Source organism: Conger conger, chromosome 6 (assembly GCF_963514075.1).
Source record: "Conger conger chromosome 6, fConCon1.1, whole genome shotgun sequence".
Classification (NCBI taxonomy): Eukaryota; Metazoa; Chordata; class Actinopteri; order Anguilliformes; family Congridae; genus Conger; species Conger conger.
Window position 1 is genome coordinate 23,655,046 of NC_083765.1, and position 19,678 is coordinate 23,674,723.

The 19,678-nt window shown below is 47.6% G+C and overlaps 1 protein-coding gene across 1 annotated transcript; it reads left to right on the plus strand.

Annotated features, from left to right (window-relative positions):
• The first annotated feature begins 650 nt into the window (after positions 1 to 650).
• Positions 651 to 13,232, plus strand: spag5 (sperm associated antigen 5). Its single transcript, XM_061246889.1, has 19 exons — positions 651 to 738; positions 1,480 to 1,538; positions 1,661 to 1,777; positions 2,293 to 5,264; positions 5,424 to 5,610; positions 6,887 to 7,003; positions 7,089 to 7,181; positions 7,371 to 7,505; positions 8,331 to 8,450; positions 8,994 to 9,086; positions 9,181 to 9,294; positions 9,407 to 9,500; positions 10,094 to 10,241; positions 11,164 to 11,308; positions 11,651 to 11,784; positions 12,407 to 12,561; positions 12,630 to 12,655; positions 12,921 to 13,041; positions 13,147 to 13,232. Exons 2-19 carry the CDS (start codon positions 1,494 to 1,496, stop codon positions 13,230 to 13,232), a joined length of 4,902 nt encoding a protein of 1,633 aa, XP_061102873.1. The 5' UTR covers positions 651 to 738; positions 1,480 to 1,493.
• The last annotated feature ends 6,446 nt before the right edge of the window (positions 13,233 to 19,678 follow it).

Genomic DNA, 19,678 nt, shown 5'->3' on the forward strand with positions numbered 1-19,678 from the left:
AGCAACAAACACCTTCAAATCACAATAGTGTTTATCCCTCCCCCTTCTCTGTAAACGCGCTGACGTTGAAACACAATTGGCTGTGGCAATTAGAACCAATTTTCAACCAACGAGCTTGAATTATTGTACAGTTATACACTGATGTGTTTTGGGCCGTGAACTGTATATTTTGAAACCTGAATTTAAGGACTATAAACACAGGCAGAGGGTGAGTCAACATGTTTTTCAATGACAGGAAGGGATTTACACTGGTCTTGTAATAATGTTTTGACACAAAAATCTTACCTATTGTACCTTTAACTTTAACCAAAAACTGGAGAATGCACCTTGGACACTAGCTAGGGCAGGAGTACCCAATCATGTGCCATGGAGGGCCAAGAGAATGCAGGTTTTCATTCCAACCAATCACTACACCAGATGATTTCACTAATTAACACACCTTCAATCAGAGAAGAGGGAACTAATTACTGAATTCAGTAGGTGAAATGATTGGTTTCTTTGAATGAAAGCTTGCATACAGTCGGCCCTCCATGGCATTATGATTGGGTACCCCGGAGCTAGGGGAGAACTCGCTAGGCGGCGATAGTGCACCACGAACGTGGTGTAGAACATAATGAATTCCCGAGAAGAAGCACCGCCGCTTGTGCGTGACGTCACTGCCATTCTATCCAATAATATCACAGATGTCATAGTTTGAATCGACTTCAAGCGGTTGGTTTATGGACAGTAAAATAGAAGGTAAGCGCAATAATTTAGTTGTTTTCATTATTTTTTTTATATAAGATAGTTCGGTTCAAATAAACATTATTCATAATGTGAAAGTAGATGACTCGAAGTCCGCAGTACTTGCTAGCTCAGTTCATGCTACTAGTTAGTTTATTCTGAAGAAAAATGTGTGCTATGATGACACTAGAGAGCTAGCCAGCTAGCTAACGATAACTAACTGCCTTATCAATTGCTGCACTTGCTAGCTAGTTAACAGCTAGCTAATGCTTTTGAACTTTGTAATATAATCAGCTGTAAAATCAGATGCATAACTTTCACTGCTTTAATATGTTGGGTTATTGAATTCAGGTTTGCCACCAATGTAGCCAGTCTAGTGAACTGCTAACGTTAACGGTTTTATACAACGTAGAATGTTTATTTATTTAACTTGCGTATTAACTTCGCTCTAACTTACCTGTCCTTTCCTGCCACTGCTGTTTATCTTCAGAACCACAAAAAACGTACAGCCAAGCATCAAAAGTACGGTCGTTCATTATGACTACTCACGTCTCTAGTCTTAATAGCTATAATAAAAGCTTAGCAAAGTTGATTAAAACAAGGCTCACCAGGCCAAAATTTGTCCAGGTGAACATGGAATTGTGTCCTTTAAAATGGTTTCACTTCAGTTGACAGGTTAACAGGTTGTCTAATAACGTTAACGTTATAGCTGCAATCTTGATTAACATAAGATTACCCAATGTATTATTCTTGTAGAGATAATTTAATTCATGATGGCTGCAAGAAGAGGTTTCCAAGCCAATGGTGATAACACGGTAAGGCAGATTTCTTTTAATTTCGTTTTCCTGGTCTGGTTTTATCAGCACAAAGTTTCAAGACTTTAATGCAGAGGACAGTTGTTCTAATATAAGATGTTCCGGTTCTGTCATCTGGTTAGTCTGTGGTGAGACCAGCCGAGAGAGTGCCACTGAGAAATCTACAGAACGAGTTACTGGGTCAGCAACTGGCCTTGTCTGCAACTAAGGTGTTCAGTAAATCTCCTTTCAAAAAAAAGGTAAGAAGTGTAATTACTTATACTTTAACTGTTTTATTGCCATTCCATTTCAACTGAAATTAAGTGCATTGCAGCATCTCCAATTTATTTTTATTTTGGCTTAGGCGGTAAGAGCAATCTTCTGGCAGTCAGAGGGTTGCCGGTTCGATCTCACCCTGGGTGTGTCGAAGTGTCCCTGAGTAAGACACCTAACCCCCAAATGCTCCTGATGAGCTGGTTGGTGCCTTGCATGGCAGACAATCGCCGTTGGTGTGCGAGTGTGTGTAAGAATGGGTGAATGAGCATCAGTTGTACAGCGCTTTGGATAAAAGCACTATATAAATGCAGACAATTTACCATTTATTTAATTTTATGTGGTGGGAGGTAATGATGAGCAATGGAAATCCTGAAATTTTGAGTTTCATATGCTGCGGTGTACTTCATTTGAGTTGACACGGAATGGCCCATTTTCATAAACTTGATGCTGGTGTGTGGAACCCTTGTGATTACATCTCAATCTCATTCTCTCCACACAGGGTGAAACGGTCCAGGGGGAGGGGCTGCCGCACTGTTCACCTCTCTGCAGGGCGTCCAACGGCATAGCTCCCCTCATCGAAACGGCGCTCACCAAGGAGAACACTGCGGCCAATACAGCTAAGCGAGATGAGTCTGTTGCTCAGAAGGGCTGTCCTGATTCGCTCTTGGCTGATTTGATTGACAAGGGGGTTGAGCCCCAGACCAGGACCAGCTTTAGCTCAGTGCTGATACAATCGGACATGACCGGTACAGCGCTAACAGGAAATGCAGAGGACGTTTCTGGTATGGGGCTAACAGGACGTGCAGAGGAATGGGCAAACAGTGTCAGCGCACCGGACCAACAGGCTTCGGTGGGTTGTTTGAGTGACAGCTTGACCAGCTGCCAAACTCAAACCGCCACTGGGGACTCTGCTGTTGAGCCCTGCACTGATGGCAGAGCTGGGGAGGTAACGTTCAGATCCCTGCACTGTTCTGGGGTTGAGTTGGAGATCGCTGACACCTCTTCCCTTCCAGAAGAGTCTGTTGTGCTTTTGCCTGAACGTTCCGCAGACTTGTCCAGCTGCTGTTCATTTCAGAAAAACTGCAGTGGTCATCTGGACTTCTCCCAGCATGTGGGCCTGAATCCCAGTAACAAGTGTGAAGACCATGCTTACTGCCTCCAGAAACGAGGTGGCTCCTGTTTCAGAGATGCTCTTCTTCCGGAAGAGTGTTCAGAGAAGAGTGTTACTGCTGACCAATCGCAGGACAGCGCAGAGAAGGGCGTTACTGTTGACCAATCACAGGACAAGACGGAGAACAATGTCATTGCTGACCAATCTCAGGACTCTGTGACTGCTGACCAAATGCAGAATAAGGTAGAGCAGAGTCTTTCTGCTGACCAATCACAGGACAAGACAGAAAACTGTGTCCCTGCCCAAGCACAGGACACTACAGAGAAGAGTCTTGTAGCTGACCAATCACAGGGTATTGCAGAGAAGGGTCTTGCTGTTGACCAGTCACAGAGCACAGCAGTTCAGGGTCTTGTTGCTGAGTGCAGAGAGCATGATGCAGTTTTGCAGACGGGGGGCTCTGATGTCACCCCTGGGCACACTCAGGAGAGATACTCTGAAACCCCTTCCTGTGTGGAGACGGGAAGCCCAGCACTAGCCAAGACGTCCCGTCTGTGGCAGGAGGCCCCCGGGTGCCCCTGGAACACGGTAGACAGCCCTGTGGGGCCCCGAGGGAGCAGGCTGTGGATGGGCATCCTAGAGAGCCCCATGCCCCTACCACAACTCAACTCCACCCTGATTCAGCCCATACCGATCCCTACCACTGCCACATCCCAAACCAGGGAGCCTGATTCAGGGGTACTACCTACTCCTGCTAAGGGGGGTACTGGCCCGGAACTGGCCCCCCTGCAGACTAAGACCAGCTTTAGCTCAGTGCTGATACAATCGGACATTACCGGTACAGCGCTAACAGGAAATGCAGAGGACGTTTCTGGTATGGGGCTAACAGGACGTGCAGAGGAATGGGCAAACAGTGTCAGCGCACCGGACCAACAGGCTTCGGTGGGTTGTTTGAGTGACAGCTTGACCAGCTGCCAAACTCAAACCGCCACTGGGGACTCTGCTGTTGAGCCCTGCACTGATGGCAGAGCTGGGGAGGTAACGTTCAGATCCCTGCACTGTTCTGGGGTTGAGTTGGAGATCGCCGACACCTCTTCCCTTCCAGAAGAGTCTGTTGTGCTTTTGCCTGAACGTTCCGCAGACTTGTCCAGCTGCTGTTCATTTCAGAAAAACTGCAGTGGTCATCTGGACTTCTCCCAGCATGTGGGCCTGAATCCCAGTAACAAATCTGAAGACCATGCTTACTGCCTCCAGAAACGAGGTGGCTCCTGTTTCAGAGATGCTCTTCTTCCGGAAGAGTGTTCAGAGAAGAGTGTTACTGCTGACCAATCACAGGACAAGACGGAGAACATTGTCACTGCTGACCAATCTCGGGCCACTGTTACTGCTGACCAAATGCAGAATAAGGTAGAGCAGAGTCTTTCTGCTGACCAATCACAGGACAAGACAGAAAACTGTGTCCCTGCCCAAGCACAGGACACTACAGAGAAGAGTCTTGTAGCTGACCAATCACAGGGTATTGCAGAGAAGGGTCTTGCTGTTGACCTGTCACAGAGCACAGCAGTTCAGGGTCTTGTTGCTGAGTGCAGAGAGCATGATGCAGTTTTGCAGACGGGGGGCTCTGATGTCACCCCTGGGCACGGTCAGGAGAGATACTCTGAAACCCCTTCCTGTGTGGAGACGGGAAGCCCAGCACTGGCCAAGACATCCCGTCTGCGGCAGGGGGGCCCCAGGTGCCCCTGGGACACGGTAGACAGCCCTGTGGGGCCCCGAGGGAGCAGGCTGTGCATGGGCATCCTAGAGAGCCCCATGCCCCAACCACAACTCAACTCCACCCTGATTCAGCCCATACCGACCCCTACCACTGCCACATCCCAGACCAGGGAGCCTGATTCAGGGGTACTACCTACTCCTGCTCAGGGGGATATTGGCCCGGAACTGGCACCCCTGCAGACCCCTGGGGACCTAACAGACACCGAAACAGGGCCTCCCCAGGAGAACCTTGCGCCACAGACACCTGGACGCCTGACTGAAACCCAAACAGGGCCCCTGGGGCCACAAGCACCTGGACACCAGGCATGTACTAAGTCAGAGCCCCTACAGATGTTGGGGGCCCTTTGGACCCCTGGAGACTTGGCAGGCCCTCAGTCCGGCCCCCTGCAGGAACGGCTGCTCCAGATGGGGGCCCTGCTCCTTCGAGCCTCCCAGAACATGGCCCCTGCAGTGGAGCAGCACAGCGCCTCCACATGGACCAGCCCGGTAGCACTGGTGGAGCGCTCTGTTAACACCTCCGGCCTGTTCGAGCGCAGGAGGGAGGTCTCTGTGGCCGAGGCCAGCACCAGCACTGACTCCCTGCACTGGATGTGAGCCTGACTTTAACATATGCTGTGCATGTGTGTGTGTGTTGTACATTGTATAATACTGTCAGTATGATTGTATTGTATGCAGTGTGTGGATTGTATACAGTGTGTATGTTACTGTGTGTATGTTGTACACTGTGTATAATAGTCCCTCTCTCCCAGTGTGGCTCCTGAGGCAGTGGCGGGATGGTCTCGGAGGGATCTGGAACAGCGGTTCTTCTCCTCCATCACTATGGTGGAGGCTCTGTCCCAGCAGCTGGCCTCCGCCCAAACGCACACACACCACACACCCCCAATCTCCGAGCTCAGGGACCGGGTGGTGCAGACTGACCTTACAGAGCTCAGCCAGGTACAACATAATCACCATTACTGTACATACACAAACATGCATGCACACGCTTATACATACGCACATGTGTGTTTACAGGGTGTGATGTACAGAGAGCTGTGTGTGTGTTTATAAGGTGTGATGTACAGAGAGCTGTGTGTGTGTTTACAGGGTGTGATGTACAGAGAGCTGTGTGTGTGTGTTTATAAGGTGTGATGTACAGAGAGCTGTGTGTGTGTTTACAGGGTGTGATGTACAAAGAGCTGTGTGTGTGTGTGTGTGTGTGTGTGTGTGTGTGTGTGTTTATAGGGTGTGATGTACAGAGAGCTGTGTGTGTGTTTATAAGGTGTGATGTACAGAGAGCTGTGTGTGTGTTTACAGGGTGTGATGTACAAAGAGCTGTGTGTGTGTGTGTGTGTGTGTGTGTGTGTTTACAGGGTGTGATGTACAGAGAGCTGTGTGTGTGTGTGTGTGTGTGTGTGTTTACAGGGTGTGATGTACAGAGAGCTGTGTGTGTGTGTGTGTTCACAGGGTGTGCTGTACAGGGAGGTGTGTGTGTGTGTGTTAACAGGGTGTGATATACAGGGAGTTGTGTGTATGTGTGTGTGTGTGTTTACAGGGTGTGATGTACAGGGCGGTGTGTGTGTGTTTACAAGGTGTGATGTACAGAGAGCTGTGTGTGTGTGTTCACAGGGTGTGATGTACAGAGCTGTGTGTGTGTGTGTGTGTGTGTGTGTTCACAGGGTGTGATGTACAGAGAGCTGTGTGTGTGTGTTCACAGGGTGTGATGTACAGAGAGCTGTGTGTGTGTGTTCACAGGGTGTGATGTACAGGGAGCTGTGTGTGTGTGTTCACAGGGTGTGATGTACAGGGAGCTGTGTGTGTGTGTTCACAGGGTGTGATGTACAGGGAGCTGTGTGTGTGTGTTCACAGGGTGTGATGTACAGGGAGCTGTGTGTGTGTGTTCACAGGGTGTGATGTACAGGGAGCTGTGTGTGTGTGTTCACAGGGTGTGATGTACAGGGAGCTGTGTGTGTGTGTTCACAGGGTGTGATGTACAGGGAGCTGTGTGTGTGTGTTCACAGGGTGTGATGTACAGGGAGCTGTGTGTGTGTGTTCACAGGGTGTGATATACAGGGAGTTGTGTGTGTGTGTGTGTGTGTGTGTGTGTGTGTGTGTTTACAGGGTGTGATGTACTGGGAGGTGTGTGTGTGTGTTCACAGGGTGTGATGTACAGGGAGGTGTGTGTGTGTTCACAGGGTGTGATGTACTGAGAGCTGTGTGTGTGTGTTCACAGGGTGTGATGTACAGGGAGCTGTGTGTGAGAGCTCTGGAGAGGCTCAGGACCCTGGAACTCCAACAGGAGCAGCAGGAGCGCCTCCTGCAGGAGCTGAGGAGCAGCAGCACAGCCATGGTAGGGAGGGGCCTGTTCTCCTCACGCCCACTCTATTCACAGTGTGGGAAAAGTAGCAGAACATCTCCCTGTTCTCCCCTGGCAGGCTGCTATGGCTGCAGAAACGGAGCGAGCTCTTTCCAGTGTAAACGAAATGGGTCAAATGGCCAGTGAGGACCAGGACAGCATCTCCCAACAGGTAAGCTGTTGCCATAGTGACCTGTGAACTGTGACATCACTGCCCCCCATGAGAGATTAAATGTGAATGACACTGCCATGTTTTTTAAGCTACCTGCATTCTCGTGAATGATGCCAAAAAAAGCTTTTCCTAGAAAGTGTGTTTGTGCGTGTGTTAATGGACCGTGTTGGTGTGTGTGTGTGTGTGCAGATGTGCCGGATGAGGGCCCTGTACGGAAGGTTCCGGCAGGCTCATAGGAGGATGGAGGAGAGGGTGGAGCGATGCGAACAGGAGAAACTCCTCACGGAGCAGCAGAGGGAGGAGGCGCTCAGGACCAAGGAGGCGGTAAGAGCCCTCACCTCTGACCTCTTACCCCTGACCCCTCACCCCTGACATCTCAAGGAGTGAGAGGCTGCAGTCCAGGTCTGTAATGTCTGCACTGGCACTTTATTAGACAACGGGTGCTCACAGAATTAATGGAGGTCAATGGGGTTTTTCCAAAATGCTTTGCTAAATAGGTCATTTCTCCCACATTTGTAGTTGTCAGGACGCACTACAATTGCATTACAATCTGTAATGGTTTTGATAATCCAACGAAAATCTACTTTTAAACAGACTAACGCAGGTCAGATGCAAGCCACTCTGAGGTTCTTTTTTTATTATTATTTTTTTATTTTTATTTTTTACTTCTGCTGCTGTAGCCTCTCCACTTCGAGTTATGATGTGTTGTGTGTTCAGAGATGCTCTTCTGCATACCACTGTTGTGGTTATACTGTCACCTTCCTGTCAGCTTTGACCAATCTGGCCATTCTCCTCTGACGTCTCTCATTAACAAGGTGTTTCTGTCTGCAGCATTCTGTCTTGCACCACTTTGTGAATTCTAGAGACTGATGTGTGTGAAAATGCCACCCATACTCAAACCACCCTGTCTGCCACCAACAATCATTCCACGGTCAAAGTCACTTCTATCACATTTTTTCCCCATTCTGATGGTTGGTTAACTGAAGCTGCTGACCTGTATTTACATGATTCCCCTTGTGCACAAAAAAACAATGGGGGAAAAGCACCAGTTCAGTATCTTCCTATTCTGTAAAATCCAGTCGGGCCAGTGCCCTCATCCCTCATCCCTCATCCCTCATCCCTGACCCCTGACCTCTCACCCCTGTGCAGTCCCTGCTGGTGCTGGAGCAGCTGCAGTGTCGTCATGCCGCCCAGGTAGCCGAGCTGGAGAGGAGTGTGGGCTCTCACCTGGAGCTCATCCCCGCGCTCTCTACCGCCTGCCAGGAACAGGTGCTCTCTCTCACACTCTCTCACACTCACACACACTCACACACACACACACACACACACACACACACACACACACACACACTCTCACACACACACACACGCTCTCACACACACACGCTCTCACACACACACACACACACACACACACACACACACACACACACACACTTGAGTACCTCTAACACACACTCTTAACACATCTGACCACTTACAGCACACGCTGTTAATCTAACACACCTGAACAAGCAGCACACACACTGCTAACACACCTGAGCTGGTGTCACAGGCTGCAGGGATCACACAGGAAGATTTCGCTATACGCTGGTAGTTCTATGTTGCTTTTAAAGGCCCACACGCATCAGCGTTCTCTTCCTGGTTTCAGTATCTAAAACGCCCACAAAACTTTCACATGGAGCACTGAGGTAAGTTTCTTTGCAATTTTCAATTTGCAATTATTTAAACTTGGATCGGAATGAAACCCAAATCGAAAGCTCGAGGATTATCTGAAAAGCATGAAAAATGTACCATTTTCTTTTCCTCCAGGTTTCTTTAAATGAAGAGTATGTTGAGTCTCTTCAGGCTGCGGATGAACTCTTGAAGGGCACGATAAGTGACCAGTCCAGGCTGAGTGAAGAGGTGGGTATTTCGCTCTGTGTAACACAGACTCCGAACCTGTGGTTTGATGAGGGTCTGGAGGGCTTTGATGAACTGGGTGTTTATATCTCTGTAGCTGAGTAAAGCCCGGTTCCTGCTCCGACGGACCGGCCCGGTTCTGCTGAAGCTGCACCAGGAAGCTGCCGCCGCCCTGCAGGCCCAGAACCAGCAGCAACGGGACACAGAAGAGGTGGGTTTTTTTGGAATTCATACACTTAGATGTGTTTATGTGGTTATTGAGAATTGGCTAAGCTGAAGAAAAAGGACTGTGAAACGCTTTAATGGTCTGCTGTGTTTTTCAGATTCAAGATGAGCTGGAACTCACAGCTTCTCGCCTGTACGACGCCCAGCAGCAGATAGGGGACCTTAACCTACAGGTCACCATCCTCACCTCAGGTACGGCCATTTGTCTGCCTGCGGTTGGAGATGTGCTGTGTATATGCTGTGTGTGCTGAGGTGTGTGTATATGCTGTCTGTACTTTAGTGGTGTGTGTATATGCTGTGTGTGCTGAGGTGTGTGTATATGCTGTCTGTGTACTTTAGTGGTGTGTATATATGCTGTGTGTGCTGAGGTGTGTGTATATGCTGTCTGTACTGTAGTGGTGTGTATATATGCTGTGTGTGTGCTGTAGTGGTGTGTATATATGCTGTCTGTGCTGAGGTGTGTATATGCGGTTTGTGTACTGTAGTGGTGTGTGTATATGCTGTGTGTGTGCTGTAGGGGTTTGTGTATATGCTGTCTGTACTGTAGTTTGTGTATATGCTGTCTGCTGAGGTGTGTGTATATGCTGTCTGTACTGTAGAGGTGTGTGTATATGCTGTGTATGCTGTGTGTGCTGTGGTGTGTATATGCTGTGTGTGTGTGTGCTGTAGTGGTTTGTGTATATGCTGTCTGCTGAGGTGTGTGTGTATATGCTGTCTGTGTACTGTAGTGGTGTGTATATGCTGTCTGTGCTGAGGTGTGTGTATATGCTGTGTTTGCGCTGTAGAGATGGCGGTGCTGAGGCAGCGGATGGGTGAGGTAGAGGAGGAGCGCGCTCAGGTGGAGATGAAGAGCACAGAGCTCTCGGCCACACTGAGCTCCACACAGGCGTCCTGCAGCTTCCTACAGCAAGCGCTCAACGCCCAAACAAAGAGGTGAGTCACACCGCACCCAAACGCACAGGTGAGTCGCATAGCACCCAAACGCACAGGTGAGTCACATAGCACCCAAACGCACAGGTGAGTCACATAGCACCCAAACGCACAGGTGAGTCACATAGCACCCAAACGCACAGGTGAGTCACATAGCACCCAAACGCACAGGTGAGTCACACCGCACCCAAACACACAGGTGAGTCACATAGCACCCAAACGCACAGGTGAGTCACATAGCACCCAAACACACAGGTGAGTCACATAGCACCCAAACACACAGGTGAGTCACACCGCACCCAAACGCACAGGTGAGTCACATAGCACCCAAACGCACAGGTGAGTCACACCGCACCCAAACACACAGGTGAGTCACACCGCACCCAAACACACAGGTGAGTCACATAGCACCCAAACACACAGGTGAGTCACATAGCACCCAAACGCACAGGTGAGTCACATAGCACCCAAACGCACAGGTGAGTCACATAGCACCCAAACGCACAGGTGAGTCACATAGCACCCAAACACACAGGTGAGTCACATAGCACCCAAACACACAGGTGAGTCACATAGCACCCAAACACACAGGTGAGTCCCTTACTTATCCTGTCAGCACAGTCTTTACTGATGCAGTTGTGCTACTGACTTAGGCACTGATTCCTGCCGTTTTTGTGCAACAGATTGCAAGAAGGAAGTTTAGGGTTGAGGATGTGCCACCTTACTGACTACAGCCGTCTCATGCTGCTCCATTCAACACTCATAACTGCACAAGATATGACTTCATATTGTCCCAAAGCCGTTTTTAAAGCTGTGTCTCAACTGGGTGTGTGATGTGTTGCAGTCCGGTGCAGGGTGTTGTAGCGCTCTGTGTTGTGTAGCTCACTGTGTTGTGTCCTGACGCTGTTGTGCGGGTTCTCCCCAGGATGGAGGAGGTGCAGGAGGAGTCATCCCAGCGTGTGGAGGAGCTGGAGAGAGCCCTGGCTGGAGGGGACGTCCAGCTGGCCCAAGCGCAGGCAGGTCTGCTGGAGCTCCAGACACAGCTCGCCAGCACCTGCGAAATCAACGAGGTGCGCCCCATTCCGCTCACACATCACAATAAAACAAGTGATGGAGGTTACCTGCCTGAGTGGCTTGTAGAGCAGAGGGACAGATAAAAATGGCTAAGAATTCTCATAACTTTGCTGTTTACATGTACGTGCTGTTGTTGCAGCAGGCTGTGTTTGCGGTTGTTGCAGCAGGCTGTGTTTGCGGTCGTTGCAGCAGGCTGTGTTTGCGGTCGTTGCAGCAGGCTGTGTTTGCGGTCGTTACAGCAGGCTGTGTTTGCGGTCGTTACAGCAGGCTGTGTTTGCGGTCGTTACAGCAGGCTGTGTTTGCGGTCGTTACAGCAGGCTGTGTGTTGTGTTGCGTAGTTCCTGCAGATGGAGAGCGAGGTGTCGCTGGAGCAGGTTGCCCAGAGCGAGGCCCTGGTGAAGTCTCACCTGCAGGGACTGAGGGAGAGGAACCTGGAGTGTGAGGACCTGAAGCAGGAGCTGTGTGCACTCCGGTAAGAGCCTCTCTCTCTCTCTCTCTCTCTCTCTCTCTCTCTCTCTCTATGTCTCTATGTCTATGTCTATGTCTCTATCTCACTCTCTCACTCTCTCACTCTATCTCTATCTCTATGTCTATGTCTCTATCTCTATCTATGTCTCTCTCTCTCTCCCCCTCTGCCCCTCTCTCTCTCTCTCTCTCTCCTCTGCCTCTCTCTCTCTCTCTCTCTCTCTCTCTCTCTCTGCCCCCCCCTCTCTCTCTCTCTCTCTCTCTCTCTCTATGTCTATGTCTATGTCTCTATCTCTATCTCACTCTCTCACTCTATCTCTATGTCTATGTCTATGTCTCTATCTCTATCTCTATCTATGTCTCTCTCTCTCTCCCCTCTCTCTCTCTCTCTCTCTCTCTCTCTCTCTCTCTCTCTCTCTCTCTCTCTCTCTCTCTCTCTCTCTCTCTCTCTCTCTCTCTCTCTCTCTCTCTCTCTCTCTCTCTCTCTCTCTCTCTCTCCTCACTGAACTGAAAAAACGTAGACTGTAGAAAAAATATGGACCCCATCAAGTGCCTGTGATATTACCCACTGAAAGCGCGAAAACGTGTGTGTGTGTGTGTTTTGTTGCTGAACACGTTGGTCTCTCCAGGCTGCAGCGGGACGCTGTGCAGGAGGAGGTGCTCTCCACGCGGGAGAAAACGCGGAACCTGCTGCTGGACATGGGGAACCAGCTGGCCCTGGCCTCCACTGACATCACCCTGCTGCACCACAAAGTGTACATGCTGACCTGTGCCCTCAAGACCACCCTCAACACACAGGTACATTTCTTCCCTCAACACTACCCTCAGCACACAGGTACACACTGACCTCTGCCCTCAACACTACCCTCAGCACACAGGTAAATTTCTACCCTCAACACTACCCTCAGCCCATGGGTAAATATTTACCCTCAACACACTGGTACAGCAAATTATAACGGCCAGATAATTTTGTACTTTTGTACTCTCTGTGTTTACCCCATGGGCAGCCATTTCTGCACTACCATTTCACACTGTTGGCTAACGTTCATGGCAAATATTTTTAAAAATTTGAATATGTTGGGAACGTTTGCCCTCTTGAATAGAGTGAGTCCTCTTCCACCCTGACTGAAGTGTTTAATGCAGAAGCCTGATCGCTCCTGTAAAGAGAGGGAGCCCCCCTCGCTCTCCGCCCCCCCTCGCCGATCCACCCGCTCGTTTGTGGACTCCGTCATGGTGGCCACCACTGAAGAGGCCGATGAGACGGGTATGACGTCATTGACCAACCAGCACTGCTGTGGGTGTACGTTCATGGTAATTATGTAAAAGTACGTTGATGGTGATGAAAGGGTGTATAATTGTGTGTGTGCAGATGAATGTCCTTCGGCAGCACTGGGCAGTGGAAACAGCGCTTTCACTCGTGTCACCACCGCTATCCCGCGGTACGTCTCCCGCTAACCTCTAATTCCTGCCCCTGTGGGCGTGTCCCGACATTTCAAACAGTGCTGTTCCCACAGCATGGGTGCGGCAAATCTCTCACTCTGTGGGTGTGGCTAATCTCTGTTCTGTGATTGGCCTTTTCCCTGCTGGGCGTGAATAATCCCTGCTCCGTGATTGGCCCTTTCCATGTTGGGCATGGCTAGCCCCTGCTCTATGATTGGTTGTGGCTAATCCCCGCTCTGTGATTAGCCGTGGCTGACGCCGTTTCCCCACAGTGAAGGACGACTGCCGGGTTCTGGAGCTGCTGGCCGGGCTGGGAGATGCCGTGTCGCAGCTGGTCTCCACCGTGGACTGTCTGCGTGAGATCAGAGACCACCAGTGTGAGGAGCTACAGCTCAACGTGTAAGCACTGCCCGCTCCAGGGGCCCATAACACTGTATCTGTTATTACTTATTAATATTAATAACTCATTCAAATTTTTAATTAAATATGTCAATTGTTTACCACTTTAAAAAAATTGTAAATGTTTACAATTTCTCCTAAAAGTAGTCCCCAAATTTAGTCCCCGGTATCAGTAAGGGTATTGACTGCCGTTTGTTACAGTTCCAGCCTGCAGGAGGAGCTAGACTCTCAGGGCGCTGGGTACAGGTCTCAGGTGGCTGATCTGAAAGCGCAGGTATCGCATCTCCAGGCCCAGGTGGAGAAGGATGCCCTGGCCCTGCAGCAGAAAGCCCAGGTGAGCTGCACACATCACTTCAGCTTTAGTGTGTTTCCATTCGCCCAGACAACTAGAATTTCAATCGTATCCAAAGGAACTGGTCACTTGATAGTCAAATTGTGGATGCGATGTATACCCATGGTTCCCAAACACCGTTGACCAGCGTCGGTCCCTCACAAGCTGGCTTCCGGGCCCCAGTAATTACAGTTAGCCCGAATGAAATGCTTGATGTAGTTTACCTTACAATGTGTTTCAGCTTTTTCCTTCTTCAGCAAAAACGATGGAACCCCAAAACAGATTTTATAGAGACAGACAAAGCTGCTAACTATTAGGATTAGGAAAATTCGGAACATCAATTTGGAACAATGCAATTAATTACAGCAATATTTTAAATGAGGGGTACACAACTCCGTCCTGGAGGGTTGGTCTGCACACTGGTTTTTGTTCCAACCAGTTACCTCCATTTTAGTTTTCTGACAGCTCTATAAACTACGCTGGTTCACTCCTGTAGTTGAGCACAGTCTGTAGCTATAGCTTGTGCTTATAGAAGTCAGATCAAGATACGATTGAGCTAATTAAATGATTAAAAGCGGAAGATAGCACAAAATCCTGAAATGGATGGCCCTTGTTATGAAAACCCTGTTTTACATCGATAATCATTCCCACAGGGCTATTGAGCACAACTTTCTTTTTGTCAAAACTTTTATGTACAATATGTCATGTATTTAGATGTTTATGCTTTACTGGTGTAGATGTTGGTTGCAGTGGAGATTAGGCCATAGGGTATGTGTATATTAGTTGTGATTGTGGTTGTTGTATAGGGTATTTTGTAAGGTGTACATTAGCTGGTGAATGGTGAATGTTGCATGAATGTATGTTGTTAATTCTGTGCTTTCATTCCTCTTGTCTGTTCAGGAGGAGAAAACGCTGAGGAAACTCTGTAGTGACCTGGACGAGAGCAGAGAGCTGTGTCAACAGCAGAAATGTGAAAATAAAGTAATGCAAACGCACATCTCATTTCCTCTACAAGTAACTGTATCACAAACTGCTCGTCTGTGGTTCTCTGACAACTTAATTAATATACTGTATTTTTGTGTGTGATCTGTGTGTGTGGTCTGTGCTGCAGGAGCTGTGCAGAGAGCTGTCTGGGCTGCGCTGGTCTCTGCAGCAGGCACAACTGGAGGCGCAGCTGCTGAGAAAGGAGCTGTGTGGAGGACAGGCTGAACAACGCTTACCTGCCCTGGAGGAGAAGGTCCGTCTGCAGATGGAGGTACGAACGGGCCCTTCCCGTCTCCCCTTCCCTGTGCCCCAGCCATCCTCTGGATGTGTGTCTGACATGGTGTCTAGCACTAGTTAGTGGATAAGGTTGTGTGTCTGATATGGTGTCTGACACTTGGACAGTGGATGAGTGTGTATAACGCTGATTCTGCATTTCTCACAGGTGGATAAACTGAGGAAAAATTTGAGTGAGACTGAGGACTCTCGAAGCAAACTTATTGACAGGGCCAAGAAACACGTGAGTGTGTTTTCATACGCATAGCGGCTGTGTGTGTGAGTGTATTCATGGTGAGTGATAATTAATGGAGGCCTAATTATCTGTGCTACTTGTGAATATTAATAATGATTGAACGACTGGGCTTCCTCTGATGCACGTGTGTACGTTGGTGGGCATGTCCTACGTGTGCTGTTCCAGAATGTCCTGCATCTGACCGCAGTGCTCATTTCATGTGTCTTTCCTGCAGCAAGTAGTGCTGGAAGCCAATCAGAGGAAGCTGCAGAAGGAACTGCAAATTCTGGACCAGACCATGTGCACGGTGAAACAGGTGAGGAACGGGACTTCACAGGGATGAGCGACACTGAGAATGAAGAGGTAATGTGTGACATCCCTGTCGTGTACCTGTCTTGAGCTGCATTAAATGCAGATTTTCCTGCCGTTCCAGACCCTGTCGTCTATTCCAGAGGTGGTGAAGGAGTGTGAGCAGCTAGAGGAACTTGTGGCTTACCTTGGGTAGTGTTGTTTTTGGACGGTGTCTATGTTGTGTGTTCGTGTCTTATTATGTAATTAAAATTTAACCAGTGCATATGGATGGCAATTTTAAAAATAATAAAAATGATTAACCTGTAAATTATTACTTTGCTTCCTTACACATTTGGTTTTATATTTCTAATTGTAACCAATGCATTTATTTATTAGAAATAAGTTATTTATTTAAATGACCATAATGGGGGCTTGATGGGACCATAAAATTGCTAAATGACTGACAATGTTATGAATCACAGTGGTATAATATTGAAATGTACTCGTTTACAATTTTATATTCTGTGCTTCAACTGAAAATGGTACTGTTGGGTTTTCTTGCATGGATAAAACCATGTTGGTCAAAAGCCTGGTGCCAAATTGGTGAGTTGGAGAGGTCAATATTTTTTGTCTCCCAGTTTGATGGCCATATTGTTTCCTTGGACCTACATCAATGAATGTATGAACACAGCATATAAAAAAGGTTTCAGCTGTAGACTAAGATAAATTAGTTACATTTGCCAATGTTCCAATACTTTGTGCAGCTTGTGGTCCAAAGTTTACTTGCCTCCTAGATTCTTTTGACCAACAAATGCAAGGAAAGCGGCCATTTTGTTTGTAGCCATGAATTGACATCTTTTCTGCAATAAACACATTTTGATTCATTTCTTAAACCAAAAGAAAATCCAAGAAGATTAAAATATCAGGTTACGATGTTTATTTTTTGAGTTAAAGCCACAACAGGTTCAGCACTGCAACATGCACAATCACTTTAATCACCAACGTCATACGAGCTGATTAAGCTACAGCGTGACAGAGCGGTGTGGTTGGTTGTTACAAAGCATGCAGTCTCTACTCTTCCCGTTTATGAGGAGGCTTTACCTTTAACAGTGAAATCACTGTTCTATTGTACCCCTACACAACAGGAGTGGTTGCACTAAACTTCTGGATAGTTCAACCACTGTCTCATACCCAGAAAAAAACCAAGAAACGAGCAGTGCAGAACCACGGACAAATATCAACCACAGGTCCTTTTTAAACTCTTTGGCTTGTGTGACGAAGCAGGATTACGGAGTTGGCTGGATAACTGCTGAGTACAACACGGAACCACCATATTTACTTCAGTCCACGATCCAGATTTACTCAGTGCAGTTATCCAGCTGAGTCCGTAATCCTGCTTTGGAATACAGGCCCCAGGCTAACCCTGCTGTACAAATGCGTGCTTTAATCTGGTGCTAATCGCGGAAGCTACTCTCGCATCGAGAGATGGTTAATTGCCATAAACCCTCCTGCATGTGTGAATCCTGCATTGTGCAAACTCGTGATCCAACAACCACAAAATGGATGCCATTTATGTGTAGGGTGTTCAAATGTGAAGTGAAATGTTCGAGTATGTGCAAAATTGTACCACGTACAATAAATCTTAAATATCGGCCATTTGATTTTGATTTGGCAGACCTGCAGGAAATGTGAAATTCCTCTAAAATCTAAAACTACATCTGCATATCGTCAACCAACAGTTAACAGTTCCACATTTGAAGTGGTCACTGTAATAAAGTTGAGATTGCAAAGGCATCACCAACAACGTGTTCTCACAGTGAGTGATTTGGTCGACCAGGTGCCAGAAGTCTATTCATTTTCTATGAAGCTGAGCTACGGCCAGCAACATGAGGAACTGGGCAACTGAGCGAAGGAAGTCGGCCGAAAAAGTAACTTTTCGCGGGTATCGCCTGTCAACTGCCAATCTTAGTCTCGGGTTTCATATTTGTCCAACCAATGTGATACCATGTCGTAAATCATTGTTCCGGGTAGTTTCGGTGCAGGATAATTGAGGAACAGCTGTGATGATGGTACAACCGAACCGGGATTTTCAAACATATTTAAAAATAGTACAAGCGCCATAAAAAAATGATGCTTGTTACCCAATGACGGTTACCGAGATTAATATCTTATTTTTTCAACCTATGGAAAATGAATAACAGCATAGCCTGGCAAAATCGGCTTAGCAGCACTCACTTTAGTATAATTGTACGTACATGATGATTACATATGGCAAACTTTTAAAAGGATTTTTATGTATTTTAAAAGCAGTGTCGTTGGATTTGGAGCCACGTTTGGACACTTGAGGATCTTTTGACATTTTTTGGTGATCTTTTACCCGTCTGGCCGGTAGGCGGGGTTACTGTGAGCATTTGCCGTGTTTGTCCCACTCTGCACCTGCAAGCTCAGAAAGGCGGTATGCTCTGATGAGTAGGTATACTGTGAACAACGCTCCAGTAAGTTAGTACGTTTTAAATAGTAAAATATTGTTTCAGTTGAAAACTTCGACATATTTCATGTGTCTCGTCATTTTTTTCTATGAATTGTAGTGTTTGGCTGCAATACAAAGTCCCAATGGGAGGTTTTTAACCTCCCATGTCGGAAGAATTTTATGCAAACTTAACGTTAGCTACTAGCTGCTATTAGCCTATGTTTGGGAACATTGCTTAAATATGCGCGAATATGACAGTTTAAATGCAATTCCTTATGTTTTGCTTGTGCAGCCAATGAAAAGATGCTGCCAAGGGGCCTCTGCGACCAAAACACAATGTCGATTTGCTCCAGCCCTGATTTGCAATTTCACTTCATGAAACTTGAGAGCCCTGCATATGGTCATTATAATCGGTGTCATAACATGAGGGTCGGGAATTGCAAATCTATGCATCGCATCCACCACAATACCACAAAAAAAGATAGGAGTTTTTTTACGGCACTGGATGGCTATTGCTAGTGACTGTATATTTATTGACATGATCGGTAGCTGGAGAGCATCCGGGAAAGATAACTAGCGAAAGCAAGTAAGTATCCGTCTCATTGCACAACCACAGGAACTTAAACAATTTATATCGTAAATGTTATATTGTATATTGCCGTTCTTCACTTCAACAGAAATGTGCAGCTGCACGAGACCACAAAGAGGAAAACAACGGTAAGCTCTTGCCCTTCCCTCAGCCTAGAACAGTCCGAGCGACCAGTCAACCAATTCGCTCAGTGAGAACACGGGCTAAAACTGCATTCGAAACCGCACACTACTCGTACTAAATTTCAGGCTAATTTCCTTGAAATGTAGTACGTGTAGTATGCCAAGCATGTGTTTCGAACACCGTCCAAGCCTGGTATTTCTCTCATCTACTGCACCTACATTATTTACAACTTTATTTACAACGGACGCTGTTGATTGTGCGTGGACAGGGCGTTATGCTGTGGAATTTCATTCGGGAAACCCCGTTTAGCTGGAGGGGTTTGTGCCATATCAATATCCCCTAAAACGGGTGGGAAATTCCTGTCCTGGAGGACTAGTGGGTCCTTTACATTACATTACAGGTATTTCGCAAACGCTCTTATCGAGAGCAACATACAACATACCATAACAAAGGGACGAGTGCGCTGAAAGATCTAATTGGCTAAATGAGCCAAGTGACTGTACACTGGAACACTGGTTCAATCATAGACTAGATCACAGGAAAACATTTCAGTGATGCAAGAAGTGGTGCCTTTGACTCATTCATGCAATTATGAAATGTAGCCAAAATGACAGATGTAATTGTTCGGCTAATTTACCAGAAACCAATACGGCCCTTCTGGCCTACCTCTGCCCTAAAAGTAGGCCACGGTGTGGCTTTGAGAAAGTGGTCTCCTGACAACAGGGCCCCATTTTGAACAACCAGCCACAGATTAAGCTGCATGCTG

What these genes read in the sequence shown, in the direction of transcription:
- spag5 (XM_061246889.1), top strand. Translation starts at nt 1,494, where the DNA reads ATGATGGCTGCAAGAAGAGGTTTCCAAGCCAATGGTGATAACACG. An exon ending in AATCTCCTTTCAAAAAAAAG is followed by an intron (nt 1,778 to 2,292) that starts GTAAGAAGTGTA and finishes CTCTCCACACAG; the next exon opens with GGTGAAACGGTCCAGGGGGA. An exon ending in GCACCTGCGAAATCAACGAG is followed by an intron (nt 11,309 to 11,650) that starts GTGCGCCCCATT and finishes TGTGTTGCGTAG; the next exon opens with TTCCTGCAGATGGAGAGCGA.